Consider the following 17,299-nt stretch of genomic DNA (forward strand, 5'->3'; position numbering starts at 1 on the left):
TTGCCTCTGTACACTTTGGAGTAGGAAATTACAACCCCAATTCCAATGAAGTTGGGATGTTGTGTGAAATGTAAATAAAACATAATACAATGATTTGCAAATCCTCTTCAGCCTATATTGAATACACCACAAAGACAAGATATTTAATGTTCAAACTGATAAACGTTATTGTTTTGTGCAAATATTTGTTCATTTTGAAATGGATGCCTGTAACACATTTCAAAAATTCTGGGACAGTGGTATATTTACCACTGTGTTACATCACCTTTCCTTCTAACAACACTCAATAACCATTTGGGAACTGAGGACACTAATTGTGAGTGTCAAGTTTGGGTATAAAAAGAGCATCCCCAAAAGGCTCAGCCGTTCACAAGCAAAGATGGGGCAAGGATCACCACTTTGTGAACAACTGCGTGAAAAAATAGTCCAACAGTTTAAGAACAATGTTTCTCAATGTTCAATTGCAAGGAATTTAGGCATTCCATCATCTACAGTCCATAATATAATCAGAATATTCTGAGAATCTGGAGAACTTTCAACACTTAAGCAGCAAGGCCGAAAACCAACATTGAATGCCTGTGACCTTCGATCCCTCAGGCGGCGCTGCATTAAAAACTGACATCACTGTGTAAAGGATCTTACCGTGTGGGCTCAGGAACACTTCAGAAAACCACTGTCAGTTAACACAGTTCGTCGCTACATCTACAAGTGCAAGTTAAAACTCTACCATGCAAAGCGAAAACCAAACATCAACAACATCCAGAAACACCGCCGCCTTCTCTGGGCCCGAGCTCATTTGAAATGGACAGACGCAAAGTGGAAAAGTGTGCTGTGGTCTGATGAGTCCACATTTCAAATTGTTTTTGGAAATTATGGACGTTACGGTACGTAAGGATTGTTACCAGTGCAAAGTTCAAAAATGGTATGGGGGGTGTGTCAGTGCCCATGGCATGGGCAACTTACATATCTGTGATGGCACCATCAATGCTGAAAGGTACATCCAGGTTTTTGAGCAACACATGCTGCCATCCAAGCAACGTCTTTTTGAGGGACGTCCCTGCTTATTTCAGCAAGACAATGCCAAGCCACATTCTGCATGTGTTACAACAGTGTGGCTTCATAGTAAGAGTGCGGGTACTAGACTGCAGTCCAGACCTGTCGCCCATTGAAAATGTGTGGCGCATTATGAAGCGCAAAATACAACTGTTGAACAACTGAAGTTGTACATCAAGCAAGAATGGGAAAGAATTCCACCTACAAAGCTTCAACAATTAGTGTCCTCAGTTCCCAAACGCTTATTGGGGTTGTATAAGGTCTTATTCATATCTGTCATTATTCTGCTTATTGGACTGATTTTTTAAAAATTGATTCCATGATTAATTCCTGATGAATATTGTGTGAGGAAAAATGTCAGCTTACACAGGTTCTTAGCAGCAACACAGCTATTTTCCTTGATGCAGAATTTGACATCATGACATCATATCTGATGATAAAAAAAATCTGCCTGCATTGATAAGAGGAATAAATAACATCTGTGACATACGATTTCAATGAGATGAAAAAATTGGCACTGGTTCTCAATTCTCAACCACTTGTATAAAACCACAATGGAGTTGAAATGAAGCTATAAAGATGTGCTTGTGCGCTGTGTAACCTTCATCTTTAATTCAAGGGAATTAACAAAAATATTACATTAACCTTTCAGGAATTACAGCCATTTTTATACACACTTCCTTCATTTTAAGAGGCCATAAAAACTGGACAAACTAAATAAGAAGAATTGTAAGTCATACAAATCATATTTTTTACAGTCAGTTTTCTTTAGACATGTCAGAGGACACACAGATGAGCATTTCCAAGTAACTGAATTTGTCTTACAAACAGTATGACACTGCATGGTCAATCTGTCTAGAGTAGGCACTTCTCTAAAACTGAGTGACTGTGCAAGAAGGCGCTTAGTGAGGGAAGCCACCAAGACAACAATGACAATTCCAAAGAAGTCACAGGCTTCTTTGGTTGGTGGAGAAACTGTACACAGTGCAAATTTTGCTTGTTTTACCATAAGCTATGCAACTAAGGATTTCCTTAAAGAGAGGACGTGATGTTTGACCTACTGGCTGTCAGAATGCTTAAGTGCTACTTGGTTTCTTGTATGTAAAGCCTTCTCTGTTCCCCTCCATAAAGAAAGACTGGACATACATTATTGATACAAATTAAATCTATTCATTAGTCAATTCATTAGTTTTGAAATGTTCATGTGCTCATCTCCTGACTGATACTAAGAAAGCTTGCTGCAAACCTGATTAATCATCACGTTTACAATCTTTCTTTAGTTCCCCAGTTAGTTCAGTTAATCAGTTTTCTGTTCGGTTTGTACGATTATTTATGGCCTCTTAACCCCTTAACGCCCGAATTTATATAGCTGTATATAAAAAAAATGTTTTGTGTGTGTTTTTGCCTTTAAGTAGATGGTAAATAATGTTGAGATTATTAATTTCACTTTTGCACAAACACTAGATAGTAATATTGGGTATTCTGGTAATGACTTTATGTTATAATGTTATAATAATAATGATGGTATGTTGCAAATTTGTGACAACGGGCATACAGGTCAATTTGGTAAGTTGCATATTTGAGTCAGAGACTGTAGCATATATGCGACGATGGGCGTTAAGGGATTAAAATGGACTGTGTATAAAAATTGCTGTAACTCCTAAATGGTTAATGCAATACAGTAAAACTCGCATAAAATGGGTTCAGGTGGATCAGCGAATTTTGTCTGTTTTAATCAAAATCTCTTATATGTATAAAACTGACAAAATCTGTTATATGTACGTAACAGATTCGTTACAGTCAGGAGGCTCCGAACAATCTACGGGAATCCTGAATTGGGACCTGTCTCATGTAATGACTGGATCAAAACTTTAATCTGAAAAAAAAAATGCCTGCGTTAAAGAAGCGCTGGACATTATGTGCATTAAAAAGTTTACATTTGGACGAGTCATTCTTTTTTCTAAGTCCGCTGTGGAGTGGTACCATAAAATCCTAAAGCCTGATTTATGCTTCTGCAACTCTAACTACATGGCCATTCAATGACGTTGACATGTGTGTTAATCTTTTAAAGTTCTCTGTCATGTCTTTATGCAATTTGCTGCAGCAATGGTAGCTTTTTTTGGATTAATTTGTCCCTCAACAAGCTTATTTGTACAGTAATCAACCTCCAAACTATAGGTAAGGTGTACAATTTCCTCCATGAATTGCAGGTCATTTGAGCTTCTTTTTCTGACTCCATATTGTGAAGTTGGTCATATTTGCAGACTTTTCTGTCAAATGTATTTGATCAATGATTGAAATGAAATCAGTGGGCGCACTGCAAAAACTTTTAAACTATGACGAGAGAGGAAGGACTGAAACCAGAAAAGTGACAAATCGCAACCCTTTGTGGTCTCCAATTTAGCTGGTGCACTGGTTCACAGCTGTGATCTAAAGCTCTTTGGTTCCTCACACCCAGGGATATGTGTGAAATTAAACACCATGTTACAGTGCAAGCAACAAGCAGCATTTTGTTAATAATTACCCAGTTTGAATTATGCCATGCCTTGTTTAGGCACCGGGTCTGAGCACAGTTTGAAAAAAAATAAATGTCCAGTCTTTTAATCATAGAAATACAGTATCCATTTTCGTTGAATCAGTGAGTGTCAGTGCCAAACCTCATTTCGTACCTCTGTTACCGGACACCTCCAGACTGCTCTCTGGTATATGCGAGGGGTTTTTAATGAAAATGCACTGGATCAGACAGGACGTTTTGTCTGATGTGAGCTAAAATCCGCTATACAAAATCCGGTACATACAGTGTTTATTACATGGAAAACCATATAAAAGTAGTGGGACTTTTGATTTTGTCCGGTGAGTGTGAATATCGGGTTTATACAATGATGTTTTAAGTGAGTTTTACTGTATTTTCATCAAACCCCTTGAAAAAAGTGGAAATTCTACCATTCAAGCAGATCTTGATTGTTTCATCACAGCTTCATTGTGGTGAATGGAAGAAGAAGAAAAAAGACAAAAACAAAAATCACATAATTGCGTCACTGTCTCAATACTTTTGGATTTGAATACATATTTTGTCCTGTATTTGTTGACGTTGTGGGCATCATGTTTTTTCCCTGTGGTTGCTAGCTTAAGTTGCTTGTGAAGGCAAGTGTCGGTCAGGCAGGTGGCAAGTGTGCCGTTGGGTTATTGCATAGGTTAAACAAAGTTGGTATTTTGATTGATCTGGAGCATCAAAGTACCCCAGATTTTAAACATTCTGTCCTCCTTATACGTCTGTTAAAAATGGGAAACTTTTAAGATTGAATCGGCTCTTTACTGCGAGTGTTTCACTGTGTAATCTTTTACCTTATCCAGGTAAGTGTAGCTCCATGTCTTTCCATCAGCGAACACTCTGGATATGATTCTTCCCTGATTGTCGTACTCCCACCGCTCTGTGGTCGGGCCTCTCTGTAGACCTGTTACCTGACCAGTACTGGACAAAAACGATAGAGTGCGTCTTTACCACTTTAGCAAACATTGCTTCGACCTCCTGTAGACTATAACCACAATATAACCTTTGCCAAAATTACAACATGCCTAAAGTCTTAGAAAAGAATCTGGCCTTGAACATTCCTCTCTAACACCCACCCACACAGATACGGCTAGAGGATTTTCAAATGCTTGCAAGGAAGCACTACAGTGTTATTATCTCGTTAAGCTGACAGCTTGTTAACTTGACAGTGTCCAAACCCACAACCCGGCCAGTCTTTAGTTTACAGCTCGTCCTGTAATTGAGGGAATCTGTGGGATCGTTTTGGAAATGTTACGACTTGCCCCTCAGCAAGGTCTCAGCTTTACTGCTACGTACAGAATGAACAATAAACACTGAAGCAGACGGTCGGCCTCCCAAAAATAATAAGCGGCGCTTACCTGGAGTATGTCAAATTAACCGACAGAAGCTTGCTGCTGGGAACCCACAGCGTGGGATGACCTTGGGTGTCGTAGATGATCTTCAGCAGAAACTTCCTGTGATCATCATAAATCTTCTCCGTTCGCAGTGTCCGGTCATAATCGACAGAGAGCAGGTTCCTGCCGTTCACCTGAATAGGGTGGAAAAAAGAAAGAATATTCAACAAAATGTTAATCCAAAGATGACTAAAAGACCAATGAGTCTCAGAAACTTTTCACTAATCAAGCTTCAAGTGTGAAGATCTAAGAGCCACGACACCGTGAGGCATGACTTCGTTGCTTTCTAAATGACATCCTGTTTGTTCAAACTCCAATTTACAAGCGCAACGGTGGATTCACCTTGAACCTAGAAAACAAAGGTGAAACGCCATGAATTAGCCGAGTGATTGTTTTACAGACCAGCTTCATTAAAGAGAGGGTCTTTCTGGAAAACATTCAGCAGTCATTTTGCTCATCTTTTTTTCCCCATTCAGCCACTTCTTCATTTGTAAATCTGTGCCAGTTGAATGAAACAAGGTGCGAGAAAGACAGCAGAAAATGAGGACATTGGGATGGTGGATGATAGCCAGCTGGATGAAAAACAAGAGCACCGGGATAACTGCCAGAGTCATGCAGACTGTGAGTTACTTCATATAAAGGGAAACAAATCACTTAGCTGATTGGTAGTGCACATCGTGTTCATCTGGACTCAAGAAAACGGACTTTTATGTCATGCTGCTGGCAAAGAAGAGTTTCTCACATGGTCAGTTAGTAGATCACTTTCACTGTGCGACATGCTCGCTGTTCACATATTTGCCTGTGTATCTTGCATGTATGTGAGGAAAATACAGATTGAAATATGCAAGAGAACGGGTAAAGCCGTAATTAAAGAATAGCTAGAATGTGTGTCTGGGGATGGTGCCAACCTTTTGAGGTCCCCCAAATTAGTGATGCAAACTCGAAACAGTGCTTTGCAATGCCTCAAACATCGTTTTGGAGCCTGCTCGAAAATGACTACATTATGTGCTGTGCTGCCACCTGCTGGGCCATTCAGGAATGTGCATATGTATAAAAGGCTGCAGTCAGCACAGGGTTTGCACTCTTTTGACCTCCACAATTCCACTGACCGAGTAGATCATGTGGGCGTTGCGCCCAAAGAGATGAAAAATCATCATTGGTTGAATCAGGCAGTAATGATTAGCACAGGGCTGCTTTCCTGTTCTAGGTGTTGAAAGAAGTTATACAGAGTAATCAAAGCTAACTGCTGACTGCTTGCACCAAAAAACATTGATGTCACAGTGGAAAGAGTTTGGAAAGTTCATTGCTGTGATCCATTTATTATTGTTGTCATCGCTGGGAAGGAAAGGTAATGTAAATAAAGGTCAATATGGGCTTGACATCGCCACACTCCTGACCAATCAAAACATAAAATGGGCATCTTTGCAGAATAAATAAAGAGCTTGTCCACAAAAAAAAATTTATGTTCTCAGACTAACTGCACGTTCAAGATCAAAAAGTAAATTTTGGACAATCCAAGATGAGGCATTCTCAAGAAAAACACACCAGCCCTTAAGTCATTATCATGAGCTGAGATCACCACATTCCACATTACCACAGTCAACTACACTTGTGACAATTAGGGCTTATTCTACAACAGTGAGAGCAGCACCAATGTGCAATCAAACTGTCCAGAGGCAACACATCTGCACACTTTTCCTGTTACCCACCTGTCCTGGCTCGTTAAGAGCACAACTTGTGTAGTATTTAAACACTGTAGTAAAAGTCACTGCACATTCTCACTCACTAAAAGCTTGCAGATGTAACAGAGACTTTGCCCAAACCATCTCAATCTCACCTCTCTTATTTTGTCTTCAAACTGCCACACCCGAGCGGTCCCTCTGATATGTTCATTCCTAATCCTGTCCATTCTCGTCACTCGCAAAGAGAATCTTAACATCTTCAGTTTTGCCACCTTCAGCTCTGCCTCCTGTATTTTTGGTAGTGCCACCATCTGTAAGCTGTACAACATAGCTGGTCTCACTACTGTTTTGTAAACTTTACCCTTCACTCTTGTAGCTATTACTCAGTCACTTATCTTGCCACCTTTCTCCACTCTCTTCTTCACCTCTCTACCACACTCTCCATTATGTTGGACAGCTGACCCCAAATATTTAAAGTCACCTACTTTCACCACTTCTACTCCTTGTAACTGCACTGTACTACTGGGCTCCATCTCATTCACACACATGTAATCAGTCTTGCTCCTACTGACTTTCATTCCCCGGCTCTCCAGAGTGTATCTCCACTAACAACCACTATCTAAAATATAACAGAAAAGAAGATGTTACAAGCAATTTCCCTACTTTTCCTAATAGTACAAGTTTACAATCAACATGCTGATATTTGAAACCTTTTTAAGAGAGCAGGTAGATCTCTGCATTATCCCAGCCTGCTCAGCTTCACGCTGTGGAATCCACACAGTAAATTTTGTTGAGTAAAATTTACTCTACTGGGATGACATTTGATCCCAGTCTAAATAAAGTACAAAACACTTTATTGTAGAGTGAAATAAGCTCTACCGGTGTCGTCGACCAAATGCCTCCTCGCCTCCACTGTACATGCGTCATTTCGGAGCTCAGACGCTCTGTGGACGGACTGTCTTCACTCAAAGCGATCAAATGGATTAATGGGATTACTAACCATCAGATGACAAGGTAAAATGTCTTAAATCATTCTAAAGTCAGTTTTAAGCAGAAACTAGGCATTTTTAAACAGAAACGAGGTGTCAATCCGTGACCCTTTGAAACGACGGATGGTTAGTGAATGCAACAGCTAGCAACCCATGTAGCTGTGGGGCTCTGATCACTTCCTCCACCTTTTCTGTTGAAATAATGCTGAATTTATGTGGAAATGACTGTTATGCAAAGGCTTCAGATATCTGTCGCTGAGATAGATGATGGCTGGAGTGCAGTTTGAAGCAGAAACGAGGTGATAATTATTGATGCTTTAAAATGACGGACGTCAGTGAACACAACAGCTTGCAGCCCGTATACGAGGTCTGTCCATAAAGTATCGTACCTTTTTATTTTTTTTTTTAAACTATATGGATTTGATTCATATGTTTTCACGTCAGACAAGCTTGAACCCTTGTGCGCATGCGTGAGTTTTTCCACGCCTGTCGGTGACGTCATTCGCCTGTGAGCACGCCTTGTGGAAGGAGTGGTCCAGCCCCGTCATCGGATTTTCATTGTCTGGAAATGGCGGAATGATTTGGGGTATTTTCCATCAGAATTTTTTCAGAAGCTGTTAGAGACTGGCCCCTGGAAACCATTCGAAAAATTTATCTGGCTTTCGGTGAAAATTTTACGGGCTTCACAGAGAATAAGGACTATTACTACAGCTTTAAGGATGGCCCACAATGGCGCTTGGTGCACCGCGCTCCGAGCTGTGACGACAGGCATGAACCACCGGATTATTTCTAAATGGATGGCGGTGTGGAGCTGGGACCGTCATGTGCACTTTCTCTGGTTATCACAAGAGCTGGACATCAACCATTTTCTGGCAGATTTCACTTTTAACAAGAGATTTTGTCTTGGAAAGCCGCGCGGAGGCTTTGTGCGTCACGACCGATTCGCTGTTCGAGCGAGACAAAGAACACCTCCGTTTCGGCGTGCCAGAGGACAAGTTCGGACATGCCCAACTCTCCACAATTTCTCTTATAACTCACTCGACTGGTAAGCATTGAAAGCTGAGATAGGCATGTCCGAACTTGTCCTCTGGCACGCCGAAATGGAGGTGTTCCTTTGTCTCGCTTCCAAAGTGAATCGGTTGTGACGCGCGAAGCCTCCGCGCGGCTTTCCATGACAAAATCTCTTGTTAAAAGTGAAATCTGCCGGAAAATGAATGACGTCACCGACAGGCGTGGAAAAACTCACGCATGCACACGAGGGTTCAAGCTTGTCTGACGTGAAAACATATGAATCAAATCCATATAGTTTAAAAAAAATAAAATAAAAAGGTACGATACTTTACGGACAGACCTCATAGCTGCGGCGCTCTGATCGCTTCCTCCGGCTTTTCTGATGAATTAATGCTGAATTTATGTGGAAATGATTGTTGTACAAATGCTTCAGGTATCTGTCGCTGAGATAGATGATGACTGGAGTGCAGTTTTAAGCAGAAACGAGGTGATAATCGGTGAACCGCGCCTAATGACGCATGTGCAGTGAAAGCAGGGCGGACCAATTTATAGGGCGGATTGTTCGGTCTGTGACACCGTTTAGTCAATGCATGTGGTTTTACTCCAATAAGAGTTTATTTTACACCATGTTGAGTTGATTTAACCCTGTGGTAGAGGATGTTTAACTCTATTTAGACTGGGACCAAATGTTATCCCAGCAGAGTAAATTTTACTCAGCAAAATTTCCTGTGCAGACATAAGTACCTGCACCAGTTGGATTCAGGGCATATATAGGACTTAACAGGAATTATTCTTCTACTTAAGAGAGCTACAGTCATTCACAGCACGTAAGCTTATTTTTTAAGGTGCATATTTCCTGTTTTGTGCAGAGAAACTACAGAGTGATACTATCCTACAGGGTCAATTGTGGAAAAAAATCAAGCATCCACCATGAAATCAGTATTTCACTCTGTGATGATCGCCGTTTGTGTCTTAATTGTGTTTTCCTTCTATTCATACTCTGTCCACAACCACACCAATGTCACCTTGGCAACCACTCCACATCTGTTCCCAATCTAACACTTAAAAGAGTCTCTAAGAGTCCTCCTTAGCCAAATGTTGTGTTATTGTGTATGTCAGGACACTGCCTCTGTGTGGATCCATGCTGGTTCTGTTTGGTTTCTTTTTCATGTATTTCTTATTCTGTGCATTGAGTAAGCCTGATCCACTGGTCTATCTTTGTTTTTCAGCTTTGAGGGTCAACAAACCACCTTCTGTTCAAGCTGTGCATTTGAGGTCAGTGTGTTGTTCGTGTTCGGATCATGTGAGCACCAGAATAAACTACATCCAGTGACAAACAAGGTAGGAAAATTGTTTCTGCTTTTGAGTCATATGCTTTATTGAATGGATTCAAGGAACATCTTAAAATCTCTACTACAGTCCGTTAAAAATTACGATGATACTGCATTTACCTCATATGAACTTCAATTTATTTTTTTCTTGGTTCAAGCAATAAGGATTTGGAAATCATGTGGTAACCCCACACTGAAGAAGAGGTATGCTGGATTTATATAACATGTATGTCAGTTGCACATGATGAGAATCTGTTCACATAATTTTTTTATGTTTCCAACTGAGGAATATAAGAAAATAATGTTTACCCAGCAATATTCTAGGACTCGTGGCCCGCCAAGTCAACAAGAACCCACACTAGGTTAAAAATATATTAAAATTAAAAATTATAAATTAAATTTCCAAAAACAAACAAACAAAAAAAAAGCCAAATACCCATTAATTTAGAAGTCATCAATCATTTCAGCATCAGCTTTGCATAGCTTAGACTGTTCAAAACGTGAGAGGAATAAAGAGTCAGTTATTAGTTTTTCCTGTTTTGCTGTGCTGCAAATGTAAGTCAAACACCTGTTAATTACTTTTTCTATGGATGTCCGTCACAATAAAATCATTTTCCCATGAAGACATACTGTAACATATCTGTCATAGAAACAATGCATAAAATGTGATCCTGTTGTATGAACCTGCGGACCTTTGTGCTACAGGCTGGTTTAAGCCTTAATGGTCATTCATTAAACACAGAAACATTTTTATTCTACACTTACAAAACTTTTTAAAAATCTTTGATTCATGAAGTTTTTCTATTCAGTTTTAACTTTCAGGGAGCAGATTTGAAAATGAAATCATCTTAAGATAATGAGCCCATATATAACAAAACTAGTTTTCATTCAATCTCAAACACATGAACATGTACATATATATACGTGGTCTATTAGATAATAAACCGACCCTTTTATTTTTTTTTAACTATATGGATTTGAATGACGTGCGATTACACCAATCATGCTTGAACCCTCGTGTGCATGCATGAGTTTTTTCACTCGTGTCGGTGACATCATTTCCCTGTGGGCAGGCCTTGAGTGAGATGTGGTCCCGCCCTCTCGGCTGAATTCCTTTGTTTCACACGCTGCTCGAGACGGCGCGCGTTGCTTTATCAAAATTTTTTCTGGACCTGTGAGGAATATCCGAGTGGACACTATTCGAGAAATTAAGATGGTTTTCGGTGAAAATTTTAACGGCTGATGAGAGATTATGGGGTGTTTCTGTCGGTGTAAGGACTTCCCACAGAGCGGGACGTCCTGCAGCGCTTCCAGGCGCCGTCATCGGCCTGTTTCGACCTGAAAACATCCTAATTTAAGGCTTAATTCACCCAGGACGTCGTGAGAGAACAGAGAAGATTCAGAAGAGGCCGGCATGAGGACTTTATGCGGACATTCCACTGTTTAAGGACATTTTTAATGAAAGACGTGCGCGCAAATTCGCCGAGTCGTTTCCGTGATGACTCGGCAAATCTGCGTGCGCCGCGACAGGAAAAACACCTCCGTGTTGAAAACCATTTGTAAAATTCAGGCGGCTTTTGATGGCTTTCAACAAGTGAGTAACTGAGAAATTGTTTAACAGCTTGGGCATGTTCCAACTTGCCCGTTAAGGTTTCCAACGGAGGTGTTTTTCCTGTTGCGACCCCCCGCAGTCGGGTCCGGCCCGACATGCGACTCTGCCCGCACGTTCTTTCATTACAAAATGTCCGTTAACAATGGAATGTCCGAATAAACTCCTCATGCCGACTTCTTCTGAAAGTTCTCTGTTCTCTGACGACTTCCTGGATCAACAGAGCCTGAAATGTGGAAGTTTTCAACTTGAAACGGTGAGACGCTGCCGCCTCGAAGCGCAGATCGCCATCAGGCGCCGTGGGCCGTCCTTAAAGCGACACTACCAGACCAAAATCTCTCATCAGCCGTTAAAATTTTTACCGAAAACCAGCTGAATTTATCGAATGGTGTCCACTCAGTTGTGCCTTACAGTTTTGAAAAAATTTTGATCAAACAAAGCAGCAGTCTCTGAGCCATTCCTAAACAATGAAAAAACGACAAGAGGGTGGGCGACTCCTCACTCAAAGACTGCCCACAGGCGAATGACGTAACCGACAGGCGTGAAAAAACTCTTGCATGCCCACGAGGGTTCAAGCATGTCTGATGTAATCACACGTGATTCAAATCCATATGGTTTTTGAAAAAAATAATAAGGTCGGATACTTTTCTAATAGACCTCGTATATATATATATATATATATATATATGTGTGTGTGTGTGTGTGTGTGTGTGTGTGTGTTTTAAAAGCTGATGATGGATAGCTACTCACCCGGAGCTTTCTTCCAAAAACAATGACTTTTCCTCGTGTCTGTTCCTTCCTGAACCTCCACTCCACCAGGTTTTGACCATTTTCTCCTGGCAGCGTCATGTTGCGTCGGGCTACAGTTGGATTGGCAGCACCTGGGATAGAACCAGTTAACCGGTACACTGAATGAATGACACCACTCAGCAGTGTGGTTTGACTAGGTTTGATGACTTGATAATTTAGCATTCCCACATTTTCCATATGTTGCATCCCAGCAGTTTACAGTCATGTTCCATGAATGTTGTAAAGGGTGCAGATCTGATTGCAACTAAAGGTTGATTCCAGTGATGAACTCTTGGCCCTCTATTTAAAATGGTGTTAGTCCTTGAAGTTACCCACTAACACCGGTGACGGGAATGAAAAGCTGCACTCTGTCAGACCTTTGTGGCACATGGCTGGAGACCAGTGCTGCATGCAGAGACTGTTTTCCTTATAAAGCGTGTTTTGTCATTTTTCAGTGAGATTTACACAGCTCTGCTGCGTGTCTGCTGGTGTGTCACCTCCCTGATTTATTTGACTGTGTTCCAATATCTCTTTTTCATACAACAGTGATCCATGATCCAAACCACTGTGTGAACAGCTGTGTTCGGAGAACAGCTTGAACTGATTTCCTTATAAATTCAATGGAGACATTTGGAGGTGTTTCTGTTGTTCGGTTTCTGCAAAACAGGACCAATTCATACTGCTGGCGTGTAAACCTTTCAACATGCACACTGTGCTGCTTGCCATTCTTCCCATAAGTTATATTTTGAAGTAATGGCTTACAAAGTAATGAAACATTGACCATGTGGTCAAGCAGGACTCCTGCTGATCAGCAGTGTTGAAAGAAAGCTTTGAGTTAGATACTGAATCCATACTAGTTTTGTGCCAACTCACCAATAAAATGGAATAATTTTGATGTTTTGAGCTCAGTATGCAGAACTTGTGTACATAATACATTTCTTGTAATTATTTTCCAAAGCACACAACTTTTTACTTGTTTATGGTCGTGCCTGAGTTCCTGGGTTTGGATCTTTCTGGTACCCCATTAAAATCAAACTGGAATAAGCAATAAGTTATAGTAAATATAAGGTATGTGGCAACCTCTTGTGCTGAAAAATGAAACCAAAATGGAAGTGTCAAACCTGCAGTTCCTTGAATAACTGCTGGAGGCTAGCTCCAAAAGTGAGTTGATTCACATGAAGCCCATGTTAAAATCTCCATCTTTACAGCAGAACCAAATGTTTACAGTCCGGTACAAAAATGGGTTTGACTCTAAAGTGAGTTTCCTCATTTATGACAACTGTATCGGGGTGAGTTTTTATACAGTTCATCTGTTTAAGATTTTTTTAAGCCATAAAATTATGAATAGCTGGGGCGTGGTTACTCTGAGTGACAGGTAGTGTGCCAGGCCCTGGTAGCAGTTTCCACTAGCTGCTGTGGACTTGAGGAGGTTTGTTACAAATATCTGAGATAATATGGCTAACCATTATTACTCATTAGCAGGTCTCCATAGCTTGGTAAAGGCTGTAGTGATTGTGCCATGGTTACTGAGGCTATATCCCAGTCATTTCTTAATACCTGCACCCAAGAAACCTGTTATTACAGCTCCCGTCCATGCAAAAAAATTATATGTTATTCAGTGATTGAAATTGAGCTGAATGAGCCTGTATGTTTAGTTAGCTTGATTACTGAGATAGGTAGGTATGTGTGGGCTTCATTCTAGGCCCAGTTAACACCGGTCTGCCCCATGATGCACTTCTTTACCAATTTATGGGTTGGATAGGAGTTGTGAGGAATCTGACAGTGCACACTTACTCCTTTGTTACTTCCTTTAATGTGACAAAGTTTTGATCCCACTGGATTTTCCTCTAGTCAAAGCAAATGGTGCTTTGCGGCTCACAATTTTTAAAATGTTTAGTGAGATAAAATGTGGCGTGAGTGCTGCAGTAATTTCCAGTTATAAAATTTGCGCACAACGCTAAAAACGTATTACCTGCTAGTATGTGGGGCTCTGTCTGAAAGTGTGTGTCCATCCCATTGGCGTAGATGACCCTCAGTGAATGGTCATTACCCACCTGGTAACTGTTACGAAGCTGGTCTATAGGGAGGAGACAGAGAGAGAGAGAGAGAGAGAGAGAGAGAGAGAGAGGAGATCTGATTGACTTTATTTGGTGAAATGGAAAATTTCCAAAGAACACTTTAATATTTCAGAACACTGAAATAGTGAAGCTTAATTGAATAGATATTGAAAACAAGACAAAAAATGTGCGAGGGCAAGAAAGAACAGGAGAGAAGGAGATAAAGGGACAAAAGGAAAGCGTGAAAGCAGGACTATTAATTTCCATGAGCAATGTTTGAGGCTGCTAACTAATCACAGAGCAGGTATTAACATCCCCCAGTGTCTTTTAATTAGGTTCTCCTTGAGCTGTCACAGAACTAACGGTCATGGGTGTTAGGCTGGTGAAAGAGAGGGAGGGAGACCATGACAGAGAGAGAGAAGAAAGGAAACAATCTTCACTGTGTCAATAAATATTCCAAATAAATCCAGTTACTTCAAACAGCAAAGTGAATTTCTGCACAAGCAGGTTGGGGTTGTGATGTTTGGTCATCGACCTCAGCAAGACCATCATCATACATCAACGTCTCAGCTGTTCTCTTTCTCATCACATTTACAACTATTTGTACCCAAAACTGATATTTGCATTCAAAACTGCACTTCAACAACATCAACCCTTAAAAAGAATGGGGGGGGGCAGTGTACACACTAAAAAAAAAAAAAAAAAAAAAAAAAAAAAAAAATAGGAAGCCCTTCATGTCTACATGACCAAGCAAGATCCCTCACGGTTGGTCTGCCTGTTTCTGACAGAGATGTGGTTTCTCGTATCTCTGGGCAGGTCTGACTGAAGGATTTAGTCCCAGATAGACCCTCCATGGAGCACACATATGCTTGTTCATTCTGCTGCTGTTGTGCACTTCAACACTTTGGAAAATGTTTTACCTCGGGCCGCCTCTCAGGATGCACCTGCAGAGGTGGGCTCTTCCATTCTTTAAAATCTGGTCTTACCATCAGAGAATGAAAAAGTTCACAGTCTGTGGGGCTGCAGGGAGCTGCTGCAGTATTTCCTCAATAACACACTTTTGTAACTCGTCTGCTGGTGCATCTACGTGCTCTGCAGTTTCCTAACAAGCTACAAGAGGTGTACATTTATGCAGACCAGGCTCAGGCAAGTCCAGCACCAGCACTGGTCAGATGAAGGCTCATCAAAAACCCAGGACAAAGAGTCACATGGATCAGCTTGGGCAGACTCTGCATTAAAACAGTATAAGTGCTTTCAATCATTTATTTTTGTCCCCAAAAGAGGGATGTATGCAGTCCGAGCCTACCGACCAGCTGTACCTGGATAAAGGTCTCCAGTCTTCTGTGGGCTCAGTGAAAGCAGCTTCTGGTCAGATGTCATTTCCACTGAAGGTCAAGTGGATGAGTCCCTGTGATTCATCCTTGTTGGACAGGAACTATGGGATCCACTGTTATTCTTCCCAAAATTCCAAAAAGTAGAACAAATATTTGACTAAAAACTCTGCTGGTGGTCGAAGACAACAATATGGACTTTTTTCAATCTTTAAATGTTGTCTTTTGGCTGCCCCTGATTTCAAGGGGGGTCACCACAGTGAATCCAGGTCTGCATTGGGATTTGGCACAGATTTTACACATTAAATTTGGTATAATGGAAGTCAGCACATCTCTGACTGTGGGAACCACTAGCAGTATCTTCCAGAAAGAAGAGGCTGGTGTCCACTTCTCGAGTTCCTGACTTCCCGCAGATCACTGATGCCTGGCAGCAGGACAGTGACAGTGCAGCAGCTCAGAGCTACTCAAACAGACTTTATAGACATCTCCAGCATGTCCTGGCCCACCACTGACCAGACTTTCAGAAACCAGCAGGTTGTTCTTTAATGTCCCTAAGCTCTGCAGGCCGACAGAGCACCACACAGCTCACAGCAGAATAACTGGGCCCCAAGTTCACATTATCTTTAACATCCACCTGATCTAAACCTATAGAAAGCACTCTGTCGTGTTCTTATTCTCTGCATGTTTATTCACAGACTTCTCATTAGAAGCAAACGGCATACTTTACTGCACCTCCAGATAGCTTCAAAATCGGATTCTGTCAATACCAAAGAAGAGCAGAAGCCAAAGTTCTGTACGTCTTTCACCTCTGAATAACAGACTATTTGTCCTTGATAGCCATCAGAAAACATGAAAACCTGGAATCTGTCGCACATAATGTCAGCAGAAGGAAAATCCAATGCAGAAAAAGTATTTTAATTGGTGAGACGAACTGCTTGGACTTGCACAGTGCTTCATAAAACTTCATTTTTAACATGCAGGAATGCATTCAAACTGTTTTTCTTGGCCAGATTTACTACAGACAGAATATATGCTAAAGTATCTCTGATGACAACACTTTTCCACAACACTTCATCCACCTCAGCCGTGCTGTCAAAGAACAGAACATTTGAAACAGAAGGAAAAAGACTTAAAACTATCATAACTCGCAGTTGCCGTCTCTGCCAAGCCTGCCTTGTCCACCAAGCAGCCACAAGCAGGTTTAACGTGTGCCAGCGAGGCAACATCGCCAAACACCACGCCAGCAACAACATCCAGCTACTGACCACATCCAACCACAGAAAAACACACCAAAACTGACAGTCTCATTCAGGAAATAATAAATGGTAAAAGGGCTGCATTTATAATGACTTTGTATTTGAATCGGAATCGTACATCGCTTTACAAAGTTGTCTCACATACACAGTCAATACAGGGTGCTGCCATGCCAACTGTACCACAGGAACAATATGGGAAAGAACCTCACCCAAGGGTGATTTTCCAGTTTGACAGATATTTGAACT

The 17,299-nt window shown here is 41.1% G+C and overlaps 1 protein-coding gene across 11 annotated transcripts in view; it reads right to left on the reverse strand.

The window, feature by feature from the left end:
* Positions 1–17,299, reverse strand: part of LOC117525661 (teneurin-3) — a 564,186-nt gene that overhangs the window by 51,252 nt on the left and 495,635 nt on the right. For all 11 annotated transcript variants that reach the window (XM_034187585.1, XM_034187583.1, XM_034187580.1 and 8 more), the window contains 4 exons: positions 14,382–14,486; positions 12,371–12,501; positions 4,963–5,132; positions 4,399–4,525 (listed from right to left, as the gene is read on the reverse strand). In XM_034187585.1, coding sequence (XP_034043476.1) covers positions 4,399–4,525; positions 4,963–5,132; positions 12,371–12,501; positions 14,382–14,486 — 533 coding nt within the window. The remainder of the gene's footprint in view (positions 1–4,398; positions 4,526–4,962; positions 5,133–12,370; positions 12,502–14,381; positions 14,487–17,299) is intronic.

Source organism: Thalassophryne amazonica, chromosome 15 (genome assembly GCF_902500255.1).
Source record: "Thalassophryne amazonica chromosome 15, fThaAma1.1, whole genome shotgun sequence".
NCBI classification, from domain to species: domain Eukaryota; kingdom Metazoa; phylum Chordata; class Actinopteri; order Batrachoidiformes; family Batrachoididae; genus Thalassophryne; species Thalassophryne amazonica.